Source organism: Folsomia candida, unplaced genomic scaffold (assembly GCF_002217175.1).
Source record: "Folsomia candida strain VU population unplaced genomic scaffold, ASM221717v1 Fcan01_Sc055, whole genome shotgun sequence".
NCBI lineage: Eukaryota > Metazoa > Arthropoda > Collembola > Entomobryomorpha > Isotomidae > Folsomia > Folsomia candida.
Window position 1 is genome coordinate 306,437 of NW_019091247.1, and position 25,037 is coordinate 331,473.

The 25,037-nt window shown below is 37.7% G+C and overlaps 2 protein-coding genes across 4 annotated transcripts; both read left to right on the forward strand.

Annotated features, from left to right (window-relative positions):
• Positions 1–57: 57 nt before the first annotated feature.
• Positions 58–2,307, forward strand: LOC110862356 (kelch-like protein 7). 2 transcript variants are annotated; one of them, XM_022111551.2, is made up of 6 exons: positions 58–206; positions 352–423; positions 500–776; positions 849–1,393; positions 1,855–1,997; positions 2,084–2,307. In XM_022111551.2, the coding sequence occupies exons 2-6, from the start codon at positions 400–402 to the stop codon at positions 2,145–2,147; spliced, it is 1,053 nt and encodes a 350-aa protein (XP_021967243.1). In that variant the 5' UTR covers positions 58–206; positions 352–399; the 3' UTR covers positions 2,148–2,307. The 2 variants fall into 2 exon arrangements, with proteins under 2 accessions (XP_021967243.1, XP_035701401.1); XM_035845508.1 differs by having other exon boundaries at positions 876–1,393.
• Positions 2,308–6,969: 4,662 nt separating this feature from the next.
• On the forward strand, positions 6,970–9,214 carry LOC110862357 (kelch-like protein 7). Of its 2 annotated transcripts, none has more exons than XM_022111552.2 (6): positions 6,970–7,113; positions 7,259–7,330; positions 7,407–7,683; positions 7,756–8,300; positions 8,762–8,904; positions 8,991–9,214. In XM_022111552.2, the coding sequence occupies exons 2-6, from the start codon at positions 7,307–7,309 to the stop codon at positions 9,052–9,054; spliced, it is 1,053 nt and encodes a 350-aa protein (XP_021967244.1). In that variant the 5' UTR covers positions 6,970–7,113; positions 7,259–7,306; the 3' UTR covers positions 9,055–9,214. The 2 variants fall into 2 exon arrangements, with proteins under 2 accessions (XP_021967244.1, XP_035701400.1); XM_035845507.1 differs by having other exon boundaries at positions 7,783–8,300.
• Positions 9,215–25,037: the final 15,823 nt, after the last annotated feature.

Consider the following 25,037-nt stretch of genomic DNA (forward strand, 5'->3'; position numbering starts at 1 on the left):
ACGTGCAGCAAATATGTTTATTTAGGTAATAATTAATTGGACGTCTCCTGTTGCCCCGCGGTGCGGTTTAATTCAACCACCTCAACCGAATAACACATGGTCACGGACAGCCATTGATTGTGTTCTGGTGCCCAATATTAAACAAGTCGCCGTTCGTTATCAAAATATGAAATAACCAAAACACCACACAATTTGTGCGACACAAAGTAAGTAAATTATCAAGTACATATTTATCCTTTGTAATTCCACCTTCATGATGGAGGCTCCATCCCTCTTCCTCAGACGAATTATTTACATTACTTACTTAATATTTAACACTTCCCAATTTTTTTTCTATTAAATATCTATCAGTAACAGGATAAAATTTGAAAAAAACCGTGTGCCTTCAATAGTACCATCATGTCATTGGTCGCCAAGTCGTACGTGAGTAACTTCCGGTCAATTTTGTAGCGCGTTTTAACGTGTAACTCATCCTCTTTTTTTCTCATTTTTTGTCCAGGTGGACAAGGAGGTCAACGAATTTATCTGGAACATTGAAGATCTGCAGCTCCTCGCTACTAATCCGAATATGACGGAAATGCACGTTTTCCCCTTCACGGTCGGCTCCAGCATCGACAGAGTCTCGAAATGGAAACTTTTCCTTGCCCCCGACAACACTAAGGGTCCCCTGTTCATCGCACTATTCTTCCAATTGGTCGAATACACCGGTACTGACAGGCTCCCCGTCACCCTGAAAGTTTGCATCGAGCCGAGCAGTTCTTCCAGATATGGATGTCGTAAGAGTAGAAAAATAATAAATAGTTCATGATGAGATAACCAAATTTTAATTTTACACAATTCCTACATAGACATTGAATTTTCCAACTTCACCGCAGGCAAGGAGCGTATGAAATGCAATTTTGTTTCTGATGCTGACTTGACCTCTACCAGTAGGTTTCCGCAGAGGTATACGCTCGGCTCAATTTTTAAGGAGTTTTCCACCCCCGGGTTAAAATTGATGATCAAGTTCGAGATGTTTGGGAAACACCGATTCACTATTTCGGACGAGGATGGGTCGTCGCCAGCTTCTTTGATGGCGAGGGAGCAAGCCCTTAGCGCCAGACGCCACAAGGAGGTCGCGCTTGCCATGCTGGAAAGCGGGGAGCGGTCCGATGTGACCTTTGTGACGCGGGATGAACAACGCGTCCCGGCGCACAGGCTGATCCTCTCCATGCACAGCGCCGTCTTTGCCGCCATGTTCGCCGCCGAGATGAAGGAGAAGACGGACGGCGTCGTCGAGCTGGTCGACATGGGGGGCGACGCGCTCAAAATCTTGTTAAAGTTCGTCTACATTGGAGAACTGGATGATAAATGGGGCCAATTTTACGGTGAGATTATCAACGCGGCGGAAAAGGTGGGTAAATTTTCATGCACATAATAGATACATGGGGCAGCCATGGACATATAACTTAAAATTATGACGTATAACTTAACTTATAATTATAAATATACGTCGCCTTATGGCGTTTCTATGACTTATAACTTATAAAATAAGTCATACGTCATAATTATAAGTTATAAGTTATATGTCCATGGCTGCCCCATGTATCTAATATGTCCATGCATATTATGCAATTATAAACCATATTGGCACTCATAAAAATACTGTGAACAGGAAATGCGCTCTGAATTCCACAATTAGGAAACTAAATATTCAAAATTCAGATTAAACTTTACTATTGAAATGAATTATGAGCGTATTTACTTTTTAAAAGGGCAACATTACTTTTTAGGGTGCATTAACGACGACTAAATTAGATTTCCTGAAAACATGATTTTCATAGTATCTGGAATTCATACATTTTTTATTTATAGTATCAACTCACATCCTTGACCAATATTTGTGATAAGCTTCTTCCGACACTCGTCTCATGGGAAAACTGCGTCGAGCTGTTGAAACTGACCGAATTGCACGGTATGGCCGGTGCGAAGGAGGGGATTGAAAAATTTATGAGAAGGTAAATATTTTGTAGACAAATATTTTTCAATTTCGAGACATTTTGCAGAATGATGAATAATCAGTTGTTAATTGTTTTGTATGCAGTGACCCGGGAAAATTGTTTCACTTGACAAATCAACTTCTCAGCGTCGTCAATGCATTTGCATAATTCTTGAGACCAATTTAATCAAACTTTGTGGACAATTGTTATGACGAACGTTAATCTACGTGTCTGCATATGACATAATTAATTGCAACGAATCACTTGTAATTTTTTCATTATTGTAATAAATATGTACGTATCGAATCGATACTATCGATGATATGTATTAAGAGTTGACTATATTTTAGGTTAAACCAATCCTCATAAATCACATAGTGGCGAAACTGACGAACTCGGTGGGGTATAAAGTTCACAAGTTTCGGTGGGAATTTTGAATTTTTTGCAAAAAAACTGCAAATATCATCTGGCATTGTTTATGTTTTTAGTGGTTTCCAGTGGGAAGAGTATGTGTGGTGGTGGCTTCCCACCACGCATACTCTATGACAAGTTGAGACGAATCAGGAAAAAATGCAATGTCTTGACCTTGTCATTCTTATACCGATATTAAATGTGCACTCAAAAATGTGAAATTTGTTGAATTATAACTATTGATAGTTGGGCAACAAGGGAGCAAGGCCCTTTAAGGAATTGATATGCTACTTTTATTTATATTAAATGACGAACTCGAGAGGAAACAAAATTTTGATGGAAATTGATATTCGGCCATAACTGGAATTTGACGCTGGGCTCAGTTTCGAAGCGCTGTGACAACCGCCCGTTAAAGTTGATAATCAAATTTGAGCTCTTTGGGAAACACAGAGTCGCTATTTCGGACGTGGGTTTATCTCTGATGGCGAGGGAGCAAGCCCTTAGCGCCAGGAGCCACAAGGAGATTACGCTTGCCATGTTGGAAAGCGGGGAGCGGTCGGATGTGACCTTTGTGACGCGGGATGGACAGCGCGTCGCGGCGCACAGGTTTCTGCTCTCCATGTACAGCGCCGTCTTTGCCGCCATGTTCGCCGCCGAGATGAAGGAGAAGACGGACGGCGTCGTCGAGCTGGTCGACATGGGGGGCGACGCGCTCAAAATCTTGCTAAAGTTCGTCTACACTGGAGAACTTGATGATAAATGGGGCCAATTTTACGGCGAGATTGTCAACGCGGCTGATAAGGTGGGTAAATTTGCAGTCGCATTTACATATAATTAATAATTATTAACCATATATTTACAGACACTCTTAAAAGTAATGTTGTTCTGTTATTTTTAAGATAATGCAGTCTCAATTACATATATATTAAATAAACTATTTGTAAAATCAAAAGTTACGTTAACTTAAAGTCTATTGTGGATTTAGGATAGTTTACCTAATTTATAATTTGGAGTAAATTATTGAATCCCTGATTTTACCTAGTGTACATTATTGCTGACACTGATTTTACCTAGTGTACTTTATTTCTGACCCTGATTTTACCTAGTGTACTTTATTTCTGACCCTGATTTTACCTAGTGTACTATATTGTTGACCCTGATTTTACCTAGTGTACTTTATTGCTGACACTGATTTTACCTAGTGTACTTTATTTCTGACCCTGATTTTACCTAGTGTACTTTATTTCTGACCCTGATTTTACCTAGTGTACTTTATTTCTGACTCTGATTTTACCTAGTGTACTGTATTGTTGACCCTGATTTTACCTAGTGTACTTTATTGCTGACACTGATTTTACCTAGTGTACTTTATTTCTGACCCTGATTTTACCTAGTGTACTTTATTTCTGACCCTGATTTTACCTAGTGTACTATATTGTTGACCCCGGCGGTACGGCCTGGACAGTGTCTCTCCACCTCTCTCCACCGTCGCTACGGCGCTGAGTGCAGTCGATGTTTAATTTTAAAAAGACGTAAGTGCAGTCGATGTTTAATTTTAAAAAGACGTAAGTGCACTTTTAAAATTATATAAATAGTAATTACTTGTTCAAAATTGTCCTGTCAATTGAAATTTGACTTTATTGGCCCCCCGTAGGCTAGTAATGAAAGAAGATTTAAAATTTAAAAACTACACCCTCAGGGGGTGTGGTTCTTGGCGCCAAATATAAGGTGAATCAAATCCTGACTTTTGTTTCTCTTCTCACCGCCATGAGGCAATTACCAAAGATTATTAAAAATTTAAAAACCACACCCTTAGTGGGTGTGGTTCTCGGCGCCTATTTTGCTCTAAATAAAACATGGCATGCAATATATCATTTTTGTCAGCCCTACAATCGATATTCGACGGTACACACAAAATTTTAAGACCAAACTTTCAGGGGGAGTGGTTCTTAAATTCAAAATAGAATTTTGACTTGGTTACACCCCCAAAGTTTCCAAAATTGAATTTTGACTTGGTTACACCCCCAAAGTTTTCCAAATTGAAGTTCTACTTGGTTACACCCCAAAAGTTTCCAAAAATGAATTGTGACTTGGTTACACCCCTAAAGTTTCCAAAATTAAATTTTGACTTGGTTACACCCCCAAAGTTTCCAAAATTGAATTTTGACTTGGTTACACCCCCATTGTTTTCCAAATTGAAGTTCTACTTGGTTACACCCCAAAAGTTTACAAAAATGAATTTTGACTTGGTTACACCCCCAAAATTTCCAAAATTGAATTTTGACTTGGTTACACCCCCAAAGTTTACAAAATTGAAGTTCGACTTGATTACGCCCCCAAACTTTCCAAAAATGAAGTTTGACTTTGTTACACCCCCAAAGTTTCCAAAATTGAATTTTGATTTGGTTACACCCCAAAGTTTCCAAAATTGAAGTTTGACTTGGGTACACTCCCAAAGTTTCCAAAATTGAATTTTAGAAACTTTGGGGGTGTAACCAAGTCAAAGTTCAATTTTGGAAACTTTGGGGGTGTAACAAAGTCAAACCTCATTTTTGGAATGTTTGAAGGTGTAACAAAGTCAAAGTTCAATTTTGGAAACTTTGGGGGCGTAATCAAGTCAAAATTCAATTTTAAATTTAAGAACCACTCCCCCTGAAAGTTTTGGTTTTAAAATTTTGTGTGTACCGTCGAATATCGATTGTAGGGCTGACAAAAATGATATATTGCATGCCATGTTTTATTTAGAGCAAAATAGGCGCCGAGAACCACACCCACTAAGGGTGTGGTTTTTAAATTTTTAATAATCTTTGGTAATTGCCTCATGGCGGTGAGAAGAGAAACAAAAGTCAGGATTTGATTCACCTTATATTTGGCGCCAAGAACCACACCCCCTGAGGGTGTAGTTTTTAAATTTTAAATCTTCTTTCATTACTAGCCTACGGGGGGCCAATAAAGTCAAATTTCAATTGACAGGACAATTTTGAACAAGTAATTACTATTTATATAATTTTAAAAGTGCACACAGTTAGAAAAGACGTTTACTCTTCGACAAGTAAAATTTTTATTAACTGCATATTTCGTAAATCACCCTACCCTATCATAAAGTAATAGGAAAAACTTACCCTAGATGAAGAAAGTGACGCAAAGTGCCCCAATATTGCGTACGTTTAATTTCATATGAAGGAGCGATGTCATACATGAATGGATATGAATGGACTATACATATATATTATGCGTTTTTTGGGTAATGGGCCCCCTGTTTGAATTTGAAATCCGCCCGCCACCAGGTTAACTTACGGACGAAATGAAACAGCGGCAAAACCAGGGGGACCCATTACCCAAAACATTCATAATAGCACAAATAAATCGACTGTATGTACGAAAATCCACTATTAGGGGACGTTCGTAAACTTCGTAACGCAAAGAGGGGTGGGCCCAATGATATCGTGCCTATGTGACACATGTTAAAGGGGGTGGGTGGGTGTCCAGAAAACCAAAAACTTAGGATTATAGTGTCGCCCTTCTAAAAAATGAATGCACTTTGCAATTCTATATTAACCGGGCCTGGGACAGTGAATGTCTAAAAAATGATGTTAAGGGTTCATTTTTGGAGAGAATGGAAAACGGATCGGTAATTCTGTGGAGAAACCCATTCCCCACATATTTACCGATTCATTTTCAATTCTGTCCAAAAATGAGCCCTTAACATCATACTTAAGAAATTATTTTTGTGCCTGCGTCCCAGGCAGCTTTAAGTAAATTATGCCAAATTCTTAGCAAACTTAAAGTTTGCTCAGAATAAAGAGTAAATTACTCTACGTAAATTAATTATATATAAAGTCAGCGTTACTCAGGATTTAGTATAGTTTAGTTAATTTAGACTCTAAATTTTAGAGCCTATTCATGTACTGTTCAAAAGGGCATCCTTGTTTTTAAGAGTATACAACTTTGCAAAGCAGATAATGCACAAAATTATATGAAGGAAATTGTTTGTGAGCCAACATTTCCCACAAAATTCCAATGGTTTCCCTTCATGCACACCCCTTTTAAATTAGTTTACGGATTATCTTATATATATTATATATATCTTATATATATATCTTAAATATTTTAATATTTCTCGCCATCATTAAATATTTATAACCAAATTCAGGGACTTAAAAACTGAAGAAGAACGAATACCAGAAGGAAGCCTTCAACATAAACCTTGTTCCCGATCCCGTCTACTTCTTCAACGGGAAAAAATATCTTCGAATGGATCAGGAAATGTATGAGGATATTATGTCGGGCAAAATTAGAGTGTAAAAATTAATATGTTCACACATTTAAATATGTGCATAAAATGTGTATAACTTTGGATGATTTTTTGATGAAAAATAAAAGTGCTTTGTTCCAAATAGAATACGGCACGTGCATTACGTATCGATACACCTAATTACAAATCAGCATTAATTTTTGCATATGATTTATTGCTTAATTTAAGTAACTTACTTAAATGGGCATCGACGATTTATCGGACGTGCAGCAAATATGTTTATTTAGGTAATAATTAATTGGACGTCTCCTGTTGCCCCGCGGTGCGGTTTAATTCAACCACCTCAACCGAATAACACATGGTCACGGACAGCCATTGATTGTGTTCTGGTGCCCAATATTAAACAAGTCGCCGTTCGTTATCAAAATATGAAATAACCAAAACACCACACAATTTGTGCGACACAAAGTAAGTAAATTATCAAGTACATATTTATCCTTTGTAATTCCACCTTCATGATGGAGGCTCCATCCCTCTTCCTCAGACGAATTATTTACATTACTTACTTAATATTTAACACTTCCCAATTTTTTTTCTATTAAATATCTATCAGTAACAGGATAAAATTTGAAAAAAACCGTGTGCCTTCAATAGTACCATCATGTCATTGGTCGCCAAGTCGTACGTGAGTAACTTCCGGTCAATTTTGTAGCGCGTTTTAACGTGTAACTCATCCTCTTTTTTTCTCATTTTTTGTCCAGGTGGACAAGGAGGTCAACGAATTTATCTGGAACATTGAAGATCTGCAGCTCCTCGCTACTAATCCGAATATGACGGAAATGCACGTTTTCCCCTTCACGGTCGGCTCCAGCATCGACAGAGTCTCGAAATGGAAACTTTTCCTTGCCCCCGACAACACTAAGGGTCCCCTGTTCATCGCACTATTCTTCCAATTGGTCGAATACACCGGTACTGACAGGCTCCCCGTCACCCTGAAAGTTTGCATCGAGCCGAGCAGTTCTTCCAGATATGGATGTCGTAAGAGTAGAAAAATAATAAATAGTTCATGATGAGATAACCAAATTTTAATTTTACACAATTCCTACATAGACATTGAATTTTCCAACTTCACCGCAGGCAAGGAGCGTATGAAATGCAATTTTGTTTCTGATGCTGACTTGACCTCTACCAGTAGGTTTCCGCAGAGGTATACGCTCGGCTCAATTTTTAAGGAGTTTTCCACCCCCGGGTTAAAATTGATGATCAAGTTCGAGATGTTTGGGAAACACCGATTCACTATTTCGGACGAGGATGGGTCGTCGCCAGCTTCTTTGATGGCGAGGGAGCAAGCCCTTAGCGCCAGACGCCACAAGGAGGTCGCGCTTGCCATGCTGGAAAGCGGGGAGCGGTCCGATGTGACCTTTGTGACGCGGGATGAACAACGCGTCCCGGCGCACAGGCTGATCCTCTCCATGCACAGCGCCGTCTTTGCCGCCATGTTCGCCGCCGAGATGAAGGAGAAGACGGACGGCGTCGTCGAGCTGGTCGACATGGGGGGCGACGCGCTCAAAATCTTGTTAAAGTTCGTCTACATTGGAGAACTGGATGATAAATGGGGCCAATTTTACGGTGAGATTATCAACGCGGCGGAAAAGGTGGGTAAATTTTCATGCACATAATAGATACATGGGGCAGCCATGGACATATAACTTAAAATTATGACGTATAACTTAACTTATAATTATAAATATACGTCGCCTTATGGCGTTTCTATGACTTATAACTTATAAAATAAGTCATACGTCATAATTATAAGTTATAAGTTATATGTCCATGGCTGCCCCATGTATCTAATATGTCCATGCATATTATGCAATTATAAACCATATTGGCACTCATAAAAATACTGTGAACAGGAAATGCGCTCTGAATTCCACAATTAGGAAACTAAATATTCAAAATTCAGATTAAACTTTACTATTGAAATGAATTATGAGCGTATTTACTTTTTAAAAGGGCAACATTACTTTTTAGGGTGCATTAACGACGACTAAATTAGATTTCCTGAAAACATGATTTTCATAGTATCTGGAATTCATACATTTTTTATTTATAGTATCAACTCACATCCTTGACCAATATTTGTGATAAGCTTCTTCCGACACTCGTCTCATGGGAAAACTGCGTCGAGCTGTTGAAACTGACCGAATTGCACGGTATGGCCGGTGCGAAGGAGGGGATTGAAAAATTTATGAGAAGGTAAATATTTTGTAGACAAATATTTTTCAATTTCGAGACATTTTGCAGAATGATGAATAATCAGTTGTTAATTGTTTTGTATGCAGTGACCCGGGAAAATTGTTTCACTTGACAAATCAACTTCTCAGCGTCGTCAATGCATTTGCATAATTCTTGAGACCAATTTAATCAAACTTTGTGGACAATTGTTATGACGAACGTTAATCTACGTGTCTGCATATGACATAATTAATTGCAACGAATCACTTGTAATTTTTTCATTATTGTAATAAATATGTACGTATCGAATCGATACTATCGATGATATGTATTAAGAGTTGACTATATTTTAGGTTAAACCAATCCTCATAAATCACATAGTGGCGAAACTGACGAACTCGGTGGGGTATAAAGTTCACAAGTTTCGGTGGGAATTTTGAATTTTTTGCAAAAAAACTGCAAATATCATCTGGCATTGTTTATGTTTTTAGTGGTTTCCAGTGGGAAGAGTATGTGTGGTGGTGGCTTCCCACCACGCATACTCTATGACAAGTTGAGACGAATCAGGAAAAAATGCAATGTCTTGACCTTGTCATTCTTATACCGATATTAAATGTGCACTCAAAAATGTGAAATTTGTTGAATTATAACTATTGATAGTTGGGCAACAAGGGAGCAAGGCCCTTTAAGGAATTGATATGCTACTTTTATTTATATTAAATGACGAACTCGAGAGGAAACAAAATTTTGATGGAAATTGATATTCGGCCATAACTGGAATTTGACGCTGGGCTCAGTTTCGAAGCGCTGTGACAACCGCCCGTTAAAGTTGATAATCAAATTTGAGCTCTTTGGGAAACACAGAGTCGCTATTTCGGACGTGGGTTTATCTCTGATGGCGAGGGAGCAAGCCCTTAGCGCCAGGAGCCACAAGGAGATTACGCTTGCCATGTTGGAAAGCGGGGAGCGGTCGGATGTGACCTTTGTGACGCGGGATGGACAGCGCGTCGCGGCGCACAGGTTTCTGCTCTCCATGTACAGCGCCGTCTTTGCCGCCATGTTCGCCGCCGAGATGAAGGAGAAGACGGACGGCGTCGTCGAGCTGGTCGACATGGGGGGCGACGCGCTCAAAATCTTGCTAAAGTTCGTCTACACTGGAGAACTTGATGATAAATGGGGCCAATTTTACGGCGAGATTGTCAACGCGGCTGATAAGGTGGGTAAATTTGCAGTCGCATTTACATATAATTAATAATTATTAACCATATATTTACAGACACTCTTAAAAGTAATGTTGTTCTGTTATTTTTAAGATAATGCAGTCTCAATTACATATATATTAAATAAACTATTTGTAAAATCAAAAGTTACGTTAACTTAAAGTCTATTGTGGATTTAGGATAGTTTACCTAATTTATAATTTGGAGTAAATTATTGAATCCCTGATTTTACCTAGTGTACATTATTGCTGACACTGATTTTACCTAGTGTACTTTATTTCTGACCCTGATTTTACCTAGTGTACTTTATTTCTGACCCTGATTTTACCTAGTGTACTATATTGTTGACCCTGATTTTACCTAGTGTACTTTATTGCTGACACTGATTTTACCTAGTGTACTTTATTTCTGACCCTGATTTTACCTAGTGTACTTTATTTCTGACCCTGATTTTACCTAGTGTACTTTATTTCTGACCCTGATTTTACCTAGTGTACTATATTGTTGACCCTGATTTTACCTAGTGTACTTTATTGCTGACACTGATTTTACCTAGTGTACTTTATTTCTGACCCTGATTTTACCTAGTGTACTTTATTTCTGACCCTGATTTTACCTAGTGTACTATATTGTTGACCCCGGCGGTACGGCCTGGACAGTGTCTCTCCACCTCTCTCCACCGTCGCTACGGCGCTGAGTGCAGTCGATGTTTAATTTTAAAAAGACGTAAGTGCAGTCGATGTTTAATTTTAAAAAGACGTAAGTGCACTTTTAAAATTATATAAATAGTAATTACTTGTTCAAAATTGTCCTGTCAATTGAAATTTGACTTTATTGGCCCCCCGTAGGCTAGTAATGAAAGAAGATTTAAAATTTAAAAACTACACCCTCAGGGGGTGTGGTTCTTGGCGCCAAATATAAGGTGAATCAAATCCTGACTTTTGTTTCTCTTCTCACCGCCATGAGGCAATTACCAAAGATTATTAAAAATTTAAAAACCACACCCTTAGTGGGTGTGGTTCTCGGCGCCTATTTTGCTCTAAATAAAACATGGCATGCAATATATCATTTTTGTCAGCCCTACAATCGATATTCGACGGTACACACAAAATTTTAAGACCAAACTTTCAGGGGGAGTGGTTCTTAAATTCAAAATAGAATTTTGACTTGGTTACACCCCCAAAGTTTCCAAAATTGAATTTTGACTTGGTTACACCCCCAAAGTTTTCCAAATTGAAGTTCTACTTGGTTACACCCCAAAAGTTTCCAAAAATGAATTGTGACTTGGTTACACCCCTAAAGTTTCCAAAATTAAATTTTGACTTGGTTACACCCCCAAAGTTTCCAAAATTGAATTTTGACTTGGTTACACCCCCATTGTTTTCCAAATTGAAGTTCTACTTGGTTACACCCCAAAAGTTTACAAAAATGAATTTTGACTTGGTTACACCCCCAAAATTTCCAAAATTGAATTTTGACTTGGTTACACCCCCAAAGTTTACAAAATTGAAGTTCGACTTGATTACGCCCCCAAACTTTCCAAAAATGAAGTTTGACTTTGTTACACCCCCAAAGTTTCCAAAATTGAATTTTGATTTGGTTACACCCCAAAGTTTCCAAAATTGAAGTTTGACTTGGGTACACTCCCAAAGTTTCCAAAATTGAATTTTAGAAACTTTGGGGGTGTAACCAAGTCAAAGTTCAATTTTGGAAACTTTGGGGGTGTAACAAAGTCAAACCTCATTTTTGGAATGTTTGAAGGTGTAACAAAGTCAAAGTTCAATTTTGGAAACTTTGGGGGCGTAATCAAGTCAAAATTCAATTTTAAATTTAAGAACCACTCCCCCTGAAAGTTTTGGTTTTAAAATTTTGTGTGTACCGTCGAATATCGATTGTAGGGCTGACAAAAATGATATATTGCATGCCATGTTTTATTTAGAGCAAAATAGGCGCCGAGAACCACACCCACTAAGGGTGTGGTTTTTAAATTTTTAATAATCTTTGGTAATTGCCTCATGGCGGTGAGAAGAGAAACAAAAGTCAGGATTTGATTCACCTTATATTTGGCGCCAAGAACCACACCCCCTGAGGGTGTAGTTTTTAAATTTTAAATCTTCTTTCATTACTAGCCTACGGGGGGCCAATAAAGTCAAATTTCAATTGACAGGACAATTTTGAACAAGTAATTACTATTTATATAATTTTAAAAGTGCACACAGTTAGAAAAGACGTTTACTCTTCGACAAGTAAAATTTTTATTAACTGCATATTTCGTAAATCACCCTACCCTATCATAAAGTAATAGGAAAAACTTACCCTAGATGAAGAAAGTGACGCAAAGTGCCCCAATATTGCGTACGTTTAATTTCATATGAAGGAGCGATGTCATACATAGGGTAAATGCCAGATCGCAATACCCTACATTAAACATGGTTACCCCATATAGGCACAACTCGGCATGGTCTATGACCTATATTGAGTTAAACGCCCGCTTTTTACTTTCAGTCAGTTTTGTGCCAATTTGATCTTCTAAAGATTTCAGTTTATAAATTGCAACAAATTCTTAATTTAAAATGGACTCTGCGGAGGTCAAGCGACTTCTAACGCAACTGGATTTTAAGGGGTACATTCAAGCATTTGAAGGTATTCATTTCTTATTTATTTTTCGATTTGTATACTTTTTAAACAGTTTTGCAAATTATGAAATATCTAATAAAACTTTACTTGCAATTTTTATGTAGAAAACAATTCGCACGTTCGTGAATTTCTTCCTGTAATAGGAGACAAGAATTGCTTAGAACGTATACATAATAGTATTAGATGATTAACTAAATAATATTATTAATACGAATTGTAATTTTAATGATGCAAGTAGAATAAATACAAAAGATAACCGATACTCTATATATGTAATTCATTAACTTCATATAGTTACTCTGCGCCATGATATGAGATAAAAAATATTATACTATATAAACCATCTAGATGCTTTTGGTTCATGTGGGGTACGAAATGTGGCTTATAAAGGGTAATGCAATTAACGCTATATAATGCACACCGAGTGCAAGGTAGGGTAAAATCGATTACCCCATCCTATTTTTCCCTACTTATACTCCATGTAGCATCACTGCACTTATTACTCTGTTTGAAGTTATTTTTTACCTCATATCGATGCAAAATTTCTAACTGTGCACTTACGTCTTTTTACTAGTTTTTTTTTGTGCACTTACGTCTTTTTAAAATTTAACATCGACTGCACTTACATCTTTTTAAAATTTAACATCGACTGCACTTACATCTTTTTAAAATTAAACATCGAGTGCAGTTACGTCTTTTTAAAATTAAACATCGACTGCACTTACGTCTTTTTAGAATGAGTGCGACGATATGCAACACTGGATAAGAGTCATGCATATACACATGTATTTAAAAATGCATTTAATAACAACAATTAACACTGATCAGAAATCCGAAATTCAAACAGCATGGGTTTTTAATTCATTACTTTAAATTTTGTAATACAATGAAATAACATGAATGATATGGGGAATTTTGACAGCTAGAAATTTGGTAACTGATAAATACCCGTAATCTAACTACACGCTAAATATAAATTAGTATAATTTACTCAAGGCTGAGTACATCTGAAATAGAAGATGACAGTAGTGGGATAAATTTTATCCAATTGTGGTATATCATTTTACTAACTTTTATTTAGGGTGTGCCAATAACAAGTAATAGTTGTAAGGAATTGAAACAAGAAATAATATTCCAGATGTCGACATTCCGAAAATCAGGGCTCTTGTGAAAGTCTTGTCATTTCATGGCGAGCTGAACAGTATGTCCTGTAATGAACAAATGAAAGTAATTTTAACGTCTGTATATCTTAAAAATTACTTCAATTAGGGGCCTTCCATAAATTACGTAACGCAAAAAATCGCGATTTTCTAGATCCTCTCCCCCCAATAACATGTGTAAGATAGGCACGATATCATTAGAGCCTGAGATAGACCCACATCCCCATTTTTGCGTTACGCAATTAATGGACGGCCCTTTTTATATGATTCATTTTTGGTTATTTATTATTCCTACCGATAGATTAACCGTGTGATTCCCGGTAGGTAGTCATGTTCATAATTGAAAAATTCGGCGGCCAACCGATGCGCATAATGAATGCGAGATTCGGTCCCACCCTTCGCATAGCGCACGGCGGGATCGATACCAGAGGACAGTTTCATTTCAGAAATAAAGTGTTCCATGAGCCCAAGATGAAAAGTCTGATGACTAAAAGACGGACAAATTTATACACTTATAAGTATAGTTACATATATTATGCAGGTTGACTGACTTGTGATAACTTCTGGCAATTTCCAAATACAATTCCTTTTTCGGGCCGGGCGTGCATGCCATCGTCAGGAGCGATTGAAAAAACAGGTTTAGGTCTCGATGCAGGTCCGGTAGTCCAGCGTCCAAGAGAAAAGTACTTGTTGGAATTGGAGGATCCGGGATATTCTCGCATACAATAGGCTCCATAGAGTGAGTAGGAACTTGATCGTTCTCCATTACTGGTTTGTTCGAGTGGTTGCTAAGCTCGGGTGAAGTTATGCAAGTCAGGAGATAAGAGAACTGCAGATAGGATAATGAACACGGAGCGAGGTGAAGTGATGGAGATTGAAGGAGAATCAGTGGGGTCCTGATACTCAAAGCGATGTGGAGCGATACGGAGCGCTGTAAAGCGATGGAGCTTGAGCGCTGTGAAGTGATTAAGGATGGAGCTTGTCCGTGTCAAGCGAATATGTGTCACATTTGTCATATTTGTCCGTCCCATCTGTCACGATTCCAATATGTCCGACCAATTGGACAAATATGACATTTTGTCTCAACACTCCCCTTTATATGGGAGTTTGTAATTGAATGATTTGGAATGCCTCATTGTCGTTGTTCCCGCATAAATTGATTTAATTTGATTAAGTAACCATGTAATACTTTTTAAAATCCTATCATGTGATTCGTAGTGCAAGATGTTGCGGTTTTTATGGTCAACGCTAGTCTTCAAATAAGGCTACAGCAGCAAAAATAATGGAGACAAGTACACTTAATTGATTTACTTAATTGAAAATTGCAATTTTTTGCACCTGATATTGGCTGCTGCAGGTCAAGAAGTGAGGAGTGCATAAAGCCTTATTTTAGTTTATATGAACTGTAATGGATCATGTAGATAATACAAATAAAACGAATAACGAAACCAAAATTTCTGGGATGAGGGACTGTTAATTTGACATTACCAAATTTCACAAAATATTGGGGTGACCATATTTGCCCTGACAAAAATCGGGACATTTTTTGGCAAAAAAATTACCCATAATATCTAGTGCTTTGCGAAAAAAGTCTAAAAAGTCTAAAAATACTATTTGAAATACAAAATACAAATTACAAAATACTATTTTGTATTTTGTATTTTGAGTAGGGTTGCCCCGGGTACCGGGTAGTTACCCGGTACCCGGCATACCCGGCCTGTTTTGGGATACCCGGTACCCGGCCGGGTATACTTAAGTACCAGGTCTACCCGGCCGGGTAATTTAAATATTCAATTTTCTTACTTTTACAATGCAAAACCTTACAAAAAAATATAATCCGATGGATTTCATTTTTGTATTTGGTACCAAATAATATATTTGGAAGGAATGAGTACAACCATGGCCAACACTTACAAATCTTTAACTTGCCTTAAGCGCACTCGCGTCAACGAATTTTCAATCAGTCGATTTGCATGTCTTTCACATTAAGCTTAACGTGCGAAATTTTGACAGATTTCTCAAAGCTTTTCCTAAACAGCCATTTTTTTGTAAATTTATTTCGCAGATTCATCCTGGAGATCATCGGCGAGAGAAATTGCGAATATTCATGATACAAAGATCAATATAGACGTCTGTAGTTGATTTGCGAGACTTTCGAAGTTCAATCTTGCAAATCGATTCGCAGAATATGACCTCGAAAGTCTCGAAAAATTTGTTTTGTGCGGGGATATGAATCCCCTCAAGAATTAACTTTTTTAAGTCTCGCAAGTTTGCTAAATGATTGCGATGATTCTTTCATACATGTAATATCCACTTTCTAGCCTGAATCATTAGCCTGAGAAGTTGACAATTTTACCGTATGCATATTGGACAAAGATATAGGAAACAAGTTCAAAGATAGGCTACATCGGTCACCTAGTTGACCTGTAGGGGCCGTATTGGATTGGGGGAGCAAAGTGTAACCATAGAGAAGGCGACCTATACCAATTTTTACAAAATATTACTTTCATCTGAAATTTGGTATGGAGGTTAAAAATGAAGTCTGATCTGTACAAATTTAACTTGTAATTTTTAAAACTTATAAAATTATTGCAAATTCTAGAAAAAGTGGAAAATTCCCATTATTTTTAATATATAAATATTACCCGGTACCCGGCCGGGTAGTCGGGTACCCGGCAAAAATTTTAGGCCGAGTACCAGGTAGCCGGGTACCGGGTAGTACCACTACCCGGGGCAACCCTAATTTTGAGGGCCATGGTTCAGATGAAAGTATTTTGTATTTTGTATTTTGAAGCTAGCCGGGTATTTTGTATTTTGTATTTTCTAACTTTTCAAGTCGGTCAAAGTATTTTAAATACAAAAATACTTTACAAAATACATTTGGCGAATATGAGACGAACTCATGAGTAGAACAAGAATTGGTCCGTGCGTGCGATACCTATTGCAAACCAATATTCCACGGTTTTAACTATTAAGAAGCATCAATTATTTTCAGTTTCTGGACTCACGGCTGTGCCAGAAAACTGTGTAAAATATTTTGTATTTATGCAGATGATTAATTTTTTAATCTTAAATTGCTTCCAAGGGTTAAGATGGTTATTAAACTTATGTTTACTTCATTATCGACACTTTGTCGTACGAGAAGGTCTTTTTATAGTGCGAGAAGGATTAAAATTAATTAGATTGAAATTATGGGGGGCTTATCATTTTTTGGATAACAAATGAACGCACACATGCTCAGAAACATAATTATTCAATTCCAAATAACGCTGTGAAATAAAATAAGTTTGCCACAATTTTGAAATTTGAGCTTGACTTGCATTTTCAGGGTCAAATCTGGCAGTAGTATTTTGTATTTTGAAATGTATTTTAAATACGTATTTTGTATTTTGTATTTTTAGGTTTCGACGATTTTGGGCAAAAGTATTTTGTATTTTGACGAGATTCGAGTATTTTGTATTTTGTAATTGTATTTTGAAGGTTCACAGCAATGTATTTTCATTTTGTATTTTGTATTTTGAAACCCATGTATTTTGCCCAACCCTGCTTTCTGGCATTTTTTAATTGTCACTTTTGTCATATTTGTCCCAAAATTTAAGTGTCTGACAAATTGGACATTTATGACGTCTTAATATGTCAGTTTGTCAATGACATGTCAAGACGGCACATCACTGCCAGTGATGGAGCGATACGGAGCGCTGTAAAATGATGGAGCGATGTGGTGCGCTGTGAAGTGATGGAGCGATACGGAGCGCTGTAAAATGATGGAGCTATGTGGTGCGCTGTGAAGTGATGAAGCCATACGGAGCGCTGTGAGGTGATGGAGCGATACGGAGCGCTGTAAAGTGATGGAGCGATACGGAGCGCTGTAAAGTGATGGAGCCATACGAAGCGCTGTGAGGTTATGGAGCGCTGATGAAATAATCAACTAATATGTTATTAGATGCTTTCCTAAATTACTAAATGTATGCAATGTATTTATGAACATTTTAAGTTACATTTTTGTTATCCGATCCTGCCGTGTATTTGTATTTGATGCAGGTATCTTACAAATGACAAAATAATCATGGAACCATTTTAATTGATATAATACAGATATATTTAGTTACTTCTGGGGCTCGTATATGTACCATTTATTGGTAATAATTTCCTACTAGGTTGGTAGTAGTTTGGTAAATTTGTCAGTGACATAAAGTAAAGCTCGATGCTATCATGCCGGTATAATCACATATGTACATATGTCCACTGCAAATAATTTGGTGTAAATCCAGTCCGGTGTAGCCACATGCACAATGCACAAATCGGCTTTATGCACACCGTGCGGTACAAATCCGGGTAAATTAACACAGGCGGTGTGCATATGTGGCGACACCGCACTGGATTTACACCAAAATATTTGCAGTACATATACCCAGTAGGGACAATTGTAATGACCAACGGCTTCCGCGCGCCAAAAAAAATAGTAGGAGCTATGTTAGACAGTTGTAGTATTTTTTATTGAAATGCCCATGCAATTGTCTATCAGAAACCATGTTCCGAAATTTTTTGTGACCCGAGGTGCTAAAATGACAGACAGGCCAAACCGACGTGTTGCATTTTTTCAGAAACATTTTGGTAAACATAAAAATCCGGCATTTTTCAATAGCTCATTAAAAATCGGAACTAATCGCAAGATGGTCGACCGTACCATAAAATGATCCACTAACATTGGCGGTGTAGATAACCGAAAACCGAGTTGAAGGGAACGGTCAAAAAGGTCACAAAAAATCACGAAGGCTCGCAAAACCTGAATTCGGCTGAATTCATCCCGGATCCTAACAAAAATTTCCCTACAAATGAACGGTCCAAGTAAAACTACGTTCCGTGGCCCCTAAACTTGACCTTGGACTTATGTCTTTAAGATGTGAAAAGAAACACTTGCTAACTTCACGCCAAGTACAAATAGTACCCTTGAAAGGCGGGCACTGATCATGCGGTACGCGCTTGAAAAATGGAAATAAGTATTTTTCAAAGATAAGTAAACTTTCACAATTGAGGCCATATTAAATTAGCAAATGCACTTTGTCGACACCCCACCAGTCCATATTATTCATAGAAATTTTTAAAATATTAATCGGAGACACCATCCAGATTCTGTGATTTTTTTATTCGGCGTAGATTGGATTTGGTCAAAAAAGTGAATTTTCTTCCTTTGAGGGTGAAATTTCTTGTCAAAAGGTATTTTTTGAAGTTATCGAGCGAATGGAACAACCACTGGACCACACTCTATTAAAAAATAGCTGCTAGATATTCGAGCAGGGCTCAAGACCTTCTGATAAGGCCAAAATAGTAAAAATGGGGTAAAATTCCAAAATTTCTGACTCCATTTTGGACCGAGAATAAAATTCACTGCCGCAGAACCTCAAACTTCTGGAATATAACATGTGATCCAAACTGAAGCTAGATACATGTGCTAAGCCCCACACAAGTTTGAAATCCGAGAAAAAATCTATCGGTTAGAAATGAAACCAATATGCCTTGAAATGAGTGCGTACTGCGAGTGAGATGTGGATACAAAGACTTCGGGCTCTTGTAGCTTCAAAAGGAGGAAATTTTGAAAACTAGTTAGTATATTTTGAAGGGAATTTAATGGGCTTTCTCGTGGTATCATTAGTTTTCCAAAATTCCATCAAGTGGGTTCCCTACATTAATTTATTCATTGGTCATAACAATTGGCCCTACTAGGTATATATGTACTCACTCCCGGCAAGTAATGATTTAATACCAGCTGCCTACGAGCGTATAGATATGTAATTACATGCATGTATATATATACTATAAATTGCTTAAATAGCTTATATCTGACATTGCTTATTGCTTTACCTATAGCAGAATTTACCAATAGATAAGTTCTATTTCTGTATAGTAAAATATTTTATAATTTCGTACCCCGTAGTTCAAAAGTTCAACAAATTTGTTGAATTTTTGAGCCACACTTGTTTTGTAAATATGTAGTATGAACGTGTCAAATACTACACAATTTTTGAAAATTTCTTGGTGCCAACAAAAATCGGCTTTATGAATAATGTGAAATTTATTCAAGAATTACCGTACAAAGTGGATATTTCAAACTGAAAATTGTGAAAAAAGTTCACATATTTTTTTTTTCCAGACTTGTAATATTAATCAATACTTATGTACTTATAACTCTTATGTATAATTCCATATTTTTAAGATCCTAACCTTGGCGCACACAGTTCATTCGACAACAAGAATCCCAATTAAATTTCCGGTAAATCTTTTATGGAACCCAGAACAAAATGTGTAAGGAAAAGGAAAATAATTGAAAAATGGAAAAGTAGGTACATATAATTAATAAATACTTCAAAACTTAAGTAATTAATTATCCATCAGTTAACGAAATGTTCTACCATAATTACTCATGCGTTTAGGGCAAACTGAGTAACAATTTGTGACGCCGCCCACTTAATTAACGCATCGTCGTGAGCACTTGTTTAAGAGATTGTTCATTTTAAAAATTATGTAAGTTGCATGAATTACATATTTATTATTACAACATTCATAAAGCTAAATATTTGAATTTATCCTACGAACATTTATTTAGAAACCAACAAGCTTCATTTATGCCTAACAAAGGTGTTAATTTTTAACTGGAATTCTAAAAACTTAACTTCACATTGATTAACCAATAAAGTTATGGCAAAAAATTCTATTCTAAGCCTTGCATCGATATTTATTTACATACATCGTTATTTTAAATTTTAATCCTCAACTAACTTTGTCCTTTGATCGAATCTTGGGAAATAATCAAATTTGCAAATTAAACGCTACCAATCAGAGGGGACGATTGTCCTTGAAATATTTTGAACTTCGAGACAGTCAAGTTGTTTGATACCATTAACTTCCATATCTTCCTCTTAGATTCTTCGCTAAACTGGGTACAAAATCAACAGACATATGTTACAAATTGTACGAATTCTAATATCAATCAGGCTAATTCATAGTTATTAAGAAATTGAATCATGATAACTTACATCAAGGTAGGAAATGATAACCTCGTCCATCTCATTCATCGCGAGAAGCAGTTCCTTAAACACATCCAACTCGTCCACCGTCAAATCTAGTTTAATGCTATGGCCGTTGGATCTCATAAATTCGAAAGTTTTCAACCCTAAAATTAAATAAAGAAATAACCATGTTAGTAAAAAAAGAATATGCGCACAGGGAAACAACCAGTAATTCTAACTGCATGACAATCACAATGCGCTCAATCGATCATGTATTGTGGGCGCAATCGATCCTGCTGTGTGCGCACCGCCCTATAGATCCTGTGTTGTGCCAATGTCCGAAATAATTAACCGGCACCGTTGGAAGCGCGCCCAGGAATTAGAAGTACCACTGATCTGACTAATTTATAGCTAATTTTTAAAAATGATGCGTAATTTTGCTATAAAGTTTATTGGACATCAAATTTCAACACCGTAAAATAGAGGTCAAAACCAAGCGTGGCTCTACGAATTTCTTATTCTGGCTCCTCAACGGAAAAAATTGTTTCAATTTTGATATCAGTTTCTTTTTTGTATAGTTTATACATATGAATAAAAGGGTCTAATTTTTTTTAATTGAAACCATATCGGCTGTACTATTTCCAACTAAAAAAAGGTGGGGTTTAACGTACGCGTATTAGCTCATGGCTCTTGCATATAGGCAGGATAGGTAGATTTTAACTAGGTAGGTTGAAATAGGTTCCATTTAGACAGCTACATTTGCATAATACTACTTATCATATCAGTAGCGTGAATGCAAATCACTGGGTTGGAGAAAACACGTATCACTCATAAGCATGTACCGTACGGAAGTCTTTAGCCCAGGTAGGGGCAGCTTCTGCTTTGTTCAAGCACTGACTACCCCCAAATAGACAACTATCCAGTACGCTGATGTTGATTTACCAAAAACTCCAACCACCACCCAATTTCGAACCAGGGACCTCGGCGGAGGGAGCTGGATGCTCTAACCACTCAGCTATAGCCCCGGCCCTACCATTTTCAACTACATAACTAACTTGAAAACTGGGACTGACCTTTGTACAATTCGTTTCCTTGCAGCAGAGCGGGAATAACGTCCTTACTTTCTTGCGGGCAAATCGGTAGTGCTAATTCCAAGTGCTTCAACCTTCCACAACCCCCACATGCCTTCAGCACCACGCCCAACTTCATCCTACTCTCCTTTCCGCGGGAGCCTGATGTGTCCACTTGTAACCTCATAAGGTTCGGAAATGTGGTCTTCAATCCCGTCGAAAGCCTAGGATCATGCATTTCCAGAATCTTCAAATTCGTCACGCTTCTAAAAATCTTGCCTTGCCTTTTCTTTTTGAAGATCGGTCGAAAGAAACTATTTAAATTTGCCGATTTGCTTGTAGTTGCCTTTCCAATCACCAGCGTTTTGAGGGCGGGCATCATTTCGAAGTCTTGCAAGACGTCGACACATTGAAAAACGTCGACCAGCACGTTTCGATACTTTTCCAACTTCGGCATCTTCACCGGCAATTGGAATATTGGCCTACTCCAGGGTCCGAAATCGGTGACGAATTCTATGTCATCCTTTTCTCCAACACATAGGCTGACCAGCTGGTAGCTAACTTGAAGCAACATGCGGGACATATCTTCAAGCTTAAAAAGAGCAACGTAATGTGTTTGTTGATAGTCCTGTGCGATCGTTAAGGAGTCTAGAAATTTTGAGTTTTCTAAGTCAGGATAGCTTCCCCATGGAATTGTGACCTTTAAATTTGATGAGGCGTTGAGGACAATCTGGATGAAGCTGGTGAGAGTTTGGATCGGCGTCTTCAAGGTGGAATTGAGTACAAATGATTTCAAGTATGGTTTTGGTGGCAGTGGCTCAAACAAAATTTCCTTGAGATGCGTAAATTTGCAAAAGATTTGCAACTGCTTCAAATTCGGACAGCGATTTCCCAAGATTTGATGAATACATTTTAAGCATTTTTGGTCGTCAATGGAGAGCTTCATAATTTGGACAGTTTCGTCAAATATTTCGCAAAAGTTGGTTAGCCTGACGACGAAGGAGGTTATTAAGGTGGCGCGGGGTAGGTTGTGTTTGCCCTTAACTTTCTTGGTGTCGCAAATGGCGCTGGTCTTTTTCGCAAGTCTGCCAACCTTACGATTTGTGGCCGATTTGCTGTCTTTTTGTAGTGATAGACATAATTTGGAAAAGGAAGTGGGGTCCATTGGTCGGGTGTATCTGTTGTTAATCTTTAACCCAAGTCTTGTATTTGGAAGGGAGAGGACCATTTCGTTCCAAAACTTGCAAACCAATCGGGCATCTTTCAAGGGGGCGGACGACTGTTTTAATATCTGAGTCAAAATCTGCAGGTTTACAAAATAATTTATGAATGTATTAGATACACATTTTCCCACATATATGAGTAAGAATTATAGGACTCGACAAAGACATCCAACGAGTATTTCAAAAGTGAAATTAAACTATTTTATTATGTTCACCTTATAAAATAAATTTTAATTTAATTTAATAAATTTATAATAAAAAATTTTAGGCGCCTAAATTTTGGCGCCTAAAATATTTTGCATTTTTTTTCTTTTTATAAGGTGAACATAATAAAATAGTTTAATTTCACTTTTGAAATACTCGTTGGATGTCTTTGTCGAGTCCTATAATTCTTACTCATATATGAATCCGTTATAAAAATATTTAGCTTACAATCGGATTTAGTGCAATCTGCTGCACGTTGGTGTCCTCTTTCGACGACGCCATGTTACCAACCAAAGGAAAATTGACGACCGATTAAACGATTAACGGAAGCCCGTCAGTAGGGTTCTAGTCCTCGGAACGTTGATGGGGCGCTGAGTTGTGTAACAGAATCAAACGCGTGCTTGTCTAAGGAATCCTATCCTTAGAGCCAAAGCAACACGAGGCGATCCATGGTGTTACTGCAAGAACATCAAAGTGGATCTTAGAATTAGACAAACGGAGATGTAGGGCGATCCGGGGGCTACCGTGTGGGGCTTTGTTGGATCGTAACCTACATAAACTAGATCACCCGGGCTAACAAAAATGCATATATGCCGGGCTGTTTTTAATATTCCCTAAGCAGTGTTAAATAGATCGCCCAGGTTGACAGAAATGCATATGTGCCTACGTACCTAGTGTCTCGGGCTGTTTTTGGGCTGTTTTAAATCTTGACTATATAGTGTAAAATAGATCGCCCAGGTTAACAAAGATGCATATGTGTCTACGTACCTTGTGCGTTGGGCTGTTTTTAGTTTTCCCTAAACAGTGCTAAATGGATCGCCCAGGTTAATAAAAATGGAATCCATGTCAAATTGACCCCGTCAGATTTCCCCGCGACAGATTTCCCCGGTCATATTGACCCCGCGACAGATTGACCCCACGCCATATTGACCCCGCGACAGATTGACCCCATGTCATATTGACCCCGCGACAGATTGACCCCACGCCATATTTACCCCGCGACAGATTGACCCCACGCCATATTTACCCCGCGACAGATTGACCCCCGGGAACTATTAGTTAATACACACATAAAAAGGTATGTCCCATGGACATGGTCCACTAGCGTACCATACGCAATTAACCCTTTCTTCCAAAATTTTACACTTACATTTACGCCATCTCATAAAGTGTTAATTCAATGGATTTAGTACAGAGGTTGCTAATGGCTTATAATGCACAAAAACTCATTCAAGTTGGAAAAATTGTTATCTTGAGGGACCCTATGAGGTGACCCACACTGATTTTTCAAAAATCATCATATCAAACTGAAATTTGGTAGAGATGTTGCTTTTAGGTCCCATTGGAAGAATATGAAAATAAATTGGTAAAATTTTTATCTGGAGCGACCCTATGGGGTGACCCATACCGATTTTTAGAAATTGCTTTAAAAAGACGAAATCTGGCAAGGTAATACCTAATGGCTTCTCATTAAAGAATATGAAGTTAAAAGTGAGAAAAGTTTAACCAGAGTGACCCTGGAGGCTGACCTATACCGTTTTTAAAAGTTGTTACTTCCATCTGAAATTTGGTATGGGTGATAAAAACCACTTCTGGATAGCACACACAGCTTTGAAAGTTCAAGATGTTAAGG

Coding starts and splice junctions, on each gene's coding strand:
- LOC110862357 (XM_022111552.2), top strand. CDS start 7,307: ATGTCATTGGTCGCCAAGTCGTAC. Junction 7,331..7,406: donor CATTGGTCGCCAAGTCGTAC/GTGAGTAACTTC, acceptor TTTTTTGTCCAG/GTGGACAAGGAGGTCAACGA. Junction 8,905..8,990: donor ATTGAAAAATTTATGAGAAG/GTAAATATTTTG, acceptor TTTTGTATGCAG/TGACCCGGGAAAATTGTTTC.
- LOC110862356 (XM_022111551.2), top strand. CDS start 400: ATGTCATTGGTCGCCAAGTCGTAC. Junction 424..499: donor CATTGGTCGCCAAGTCGTAC/GTGAGTAACTTC, acceptor TTTTTTGTCCAG/GTGGACAAGGAGGTCAACGA. Junction 777..848: donor TTCTTCCAGATATGGATGTC/GTAAGAGTAGAA, acceptor ATTCCTACATAG/ACATTGAATTTTCCAACTTC.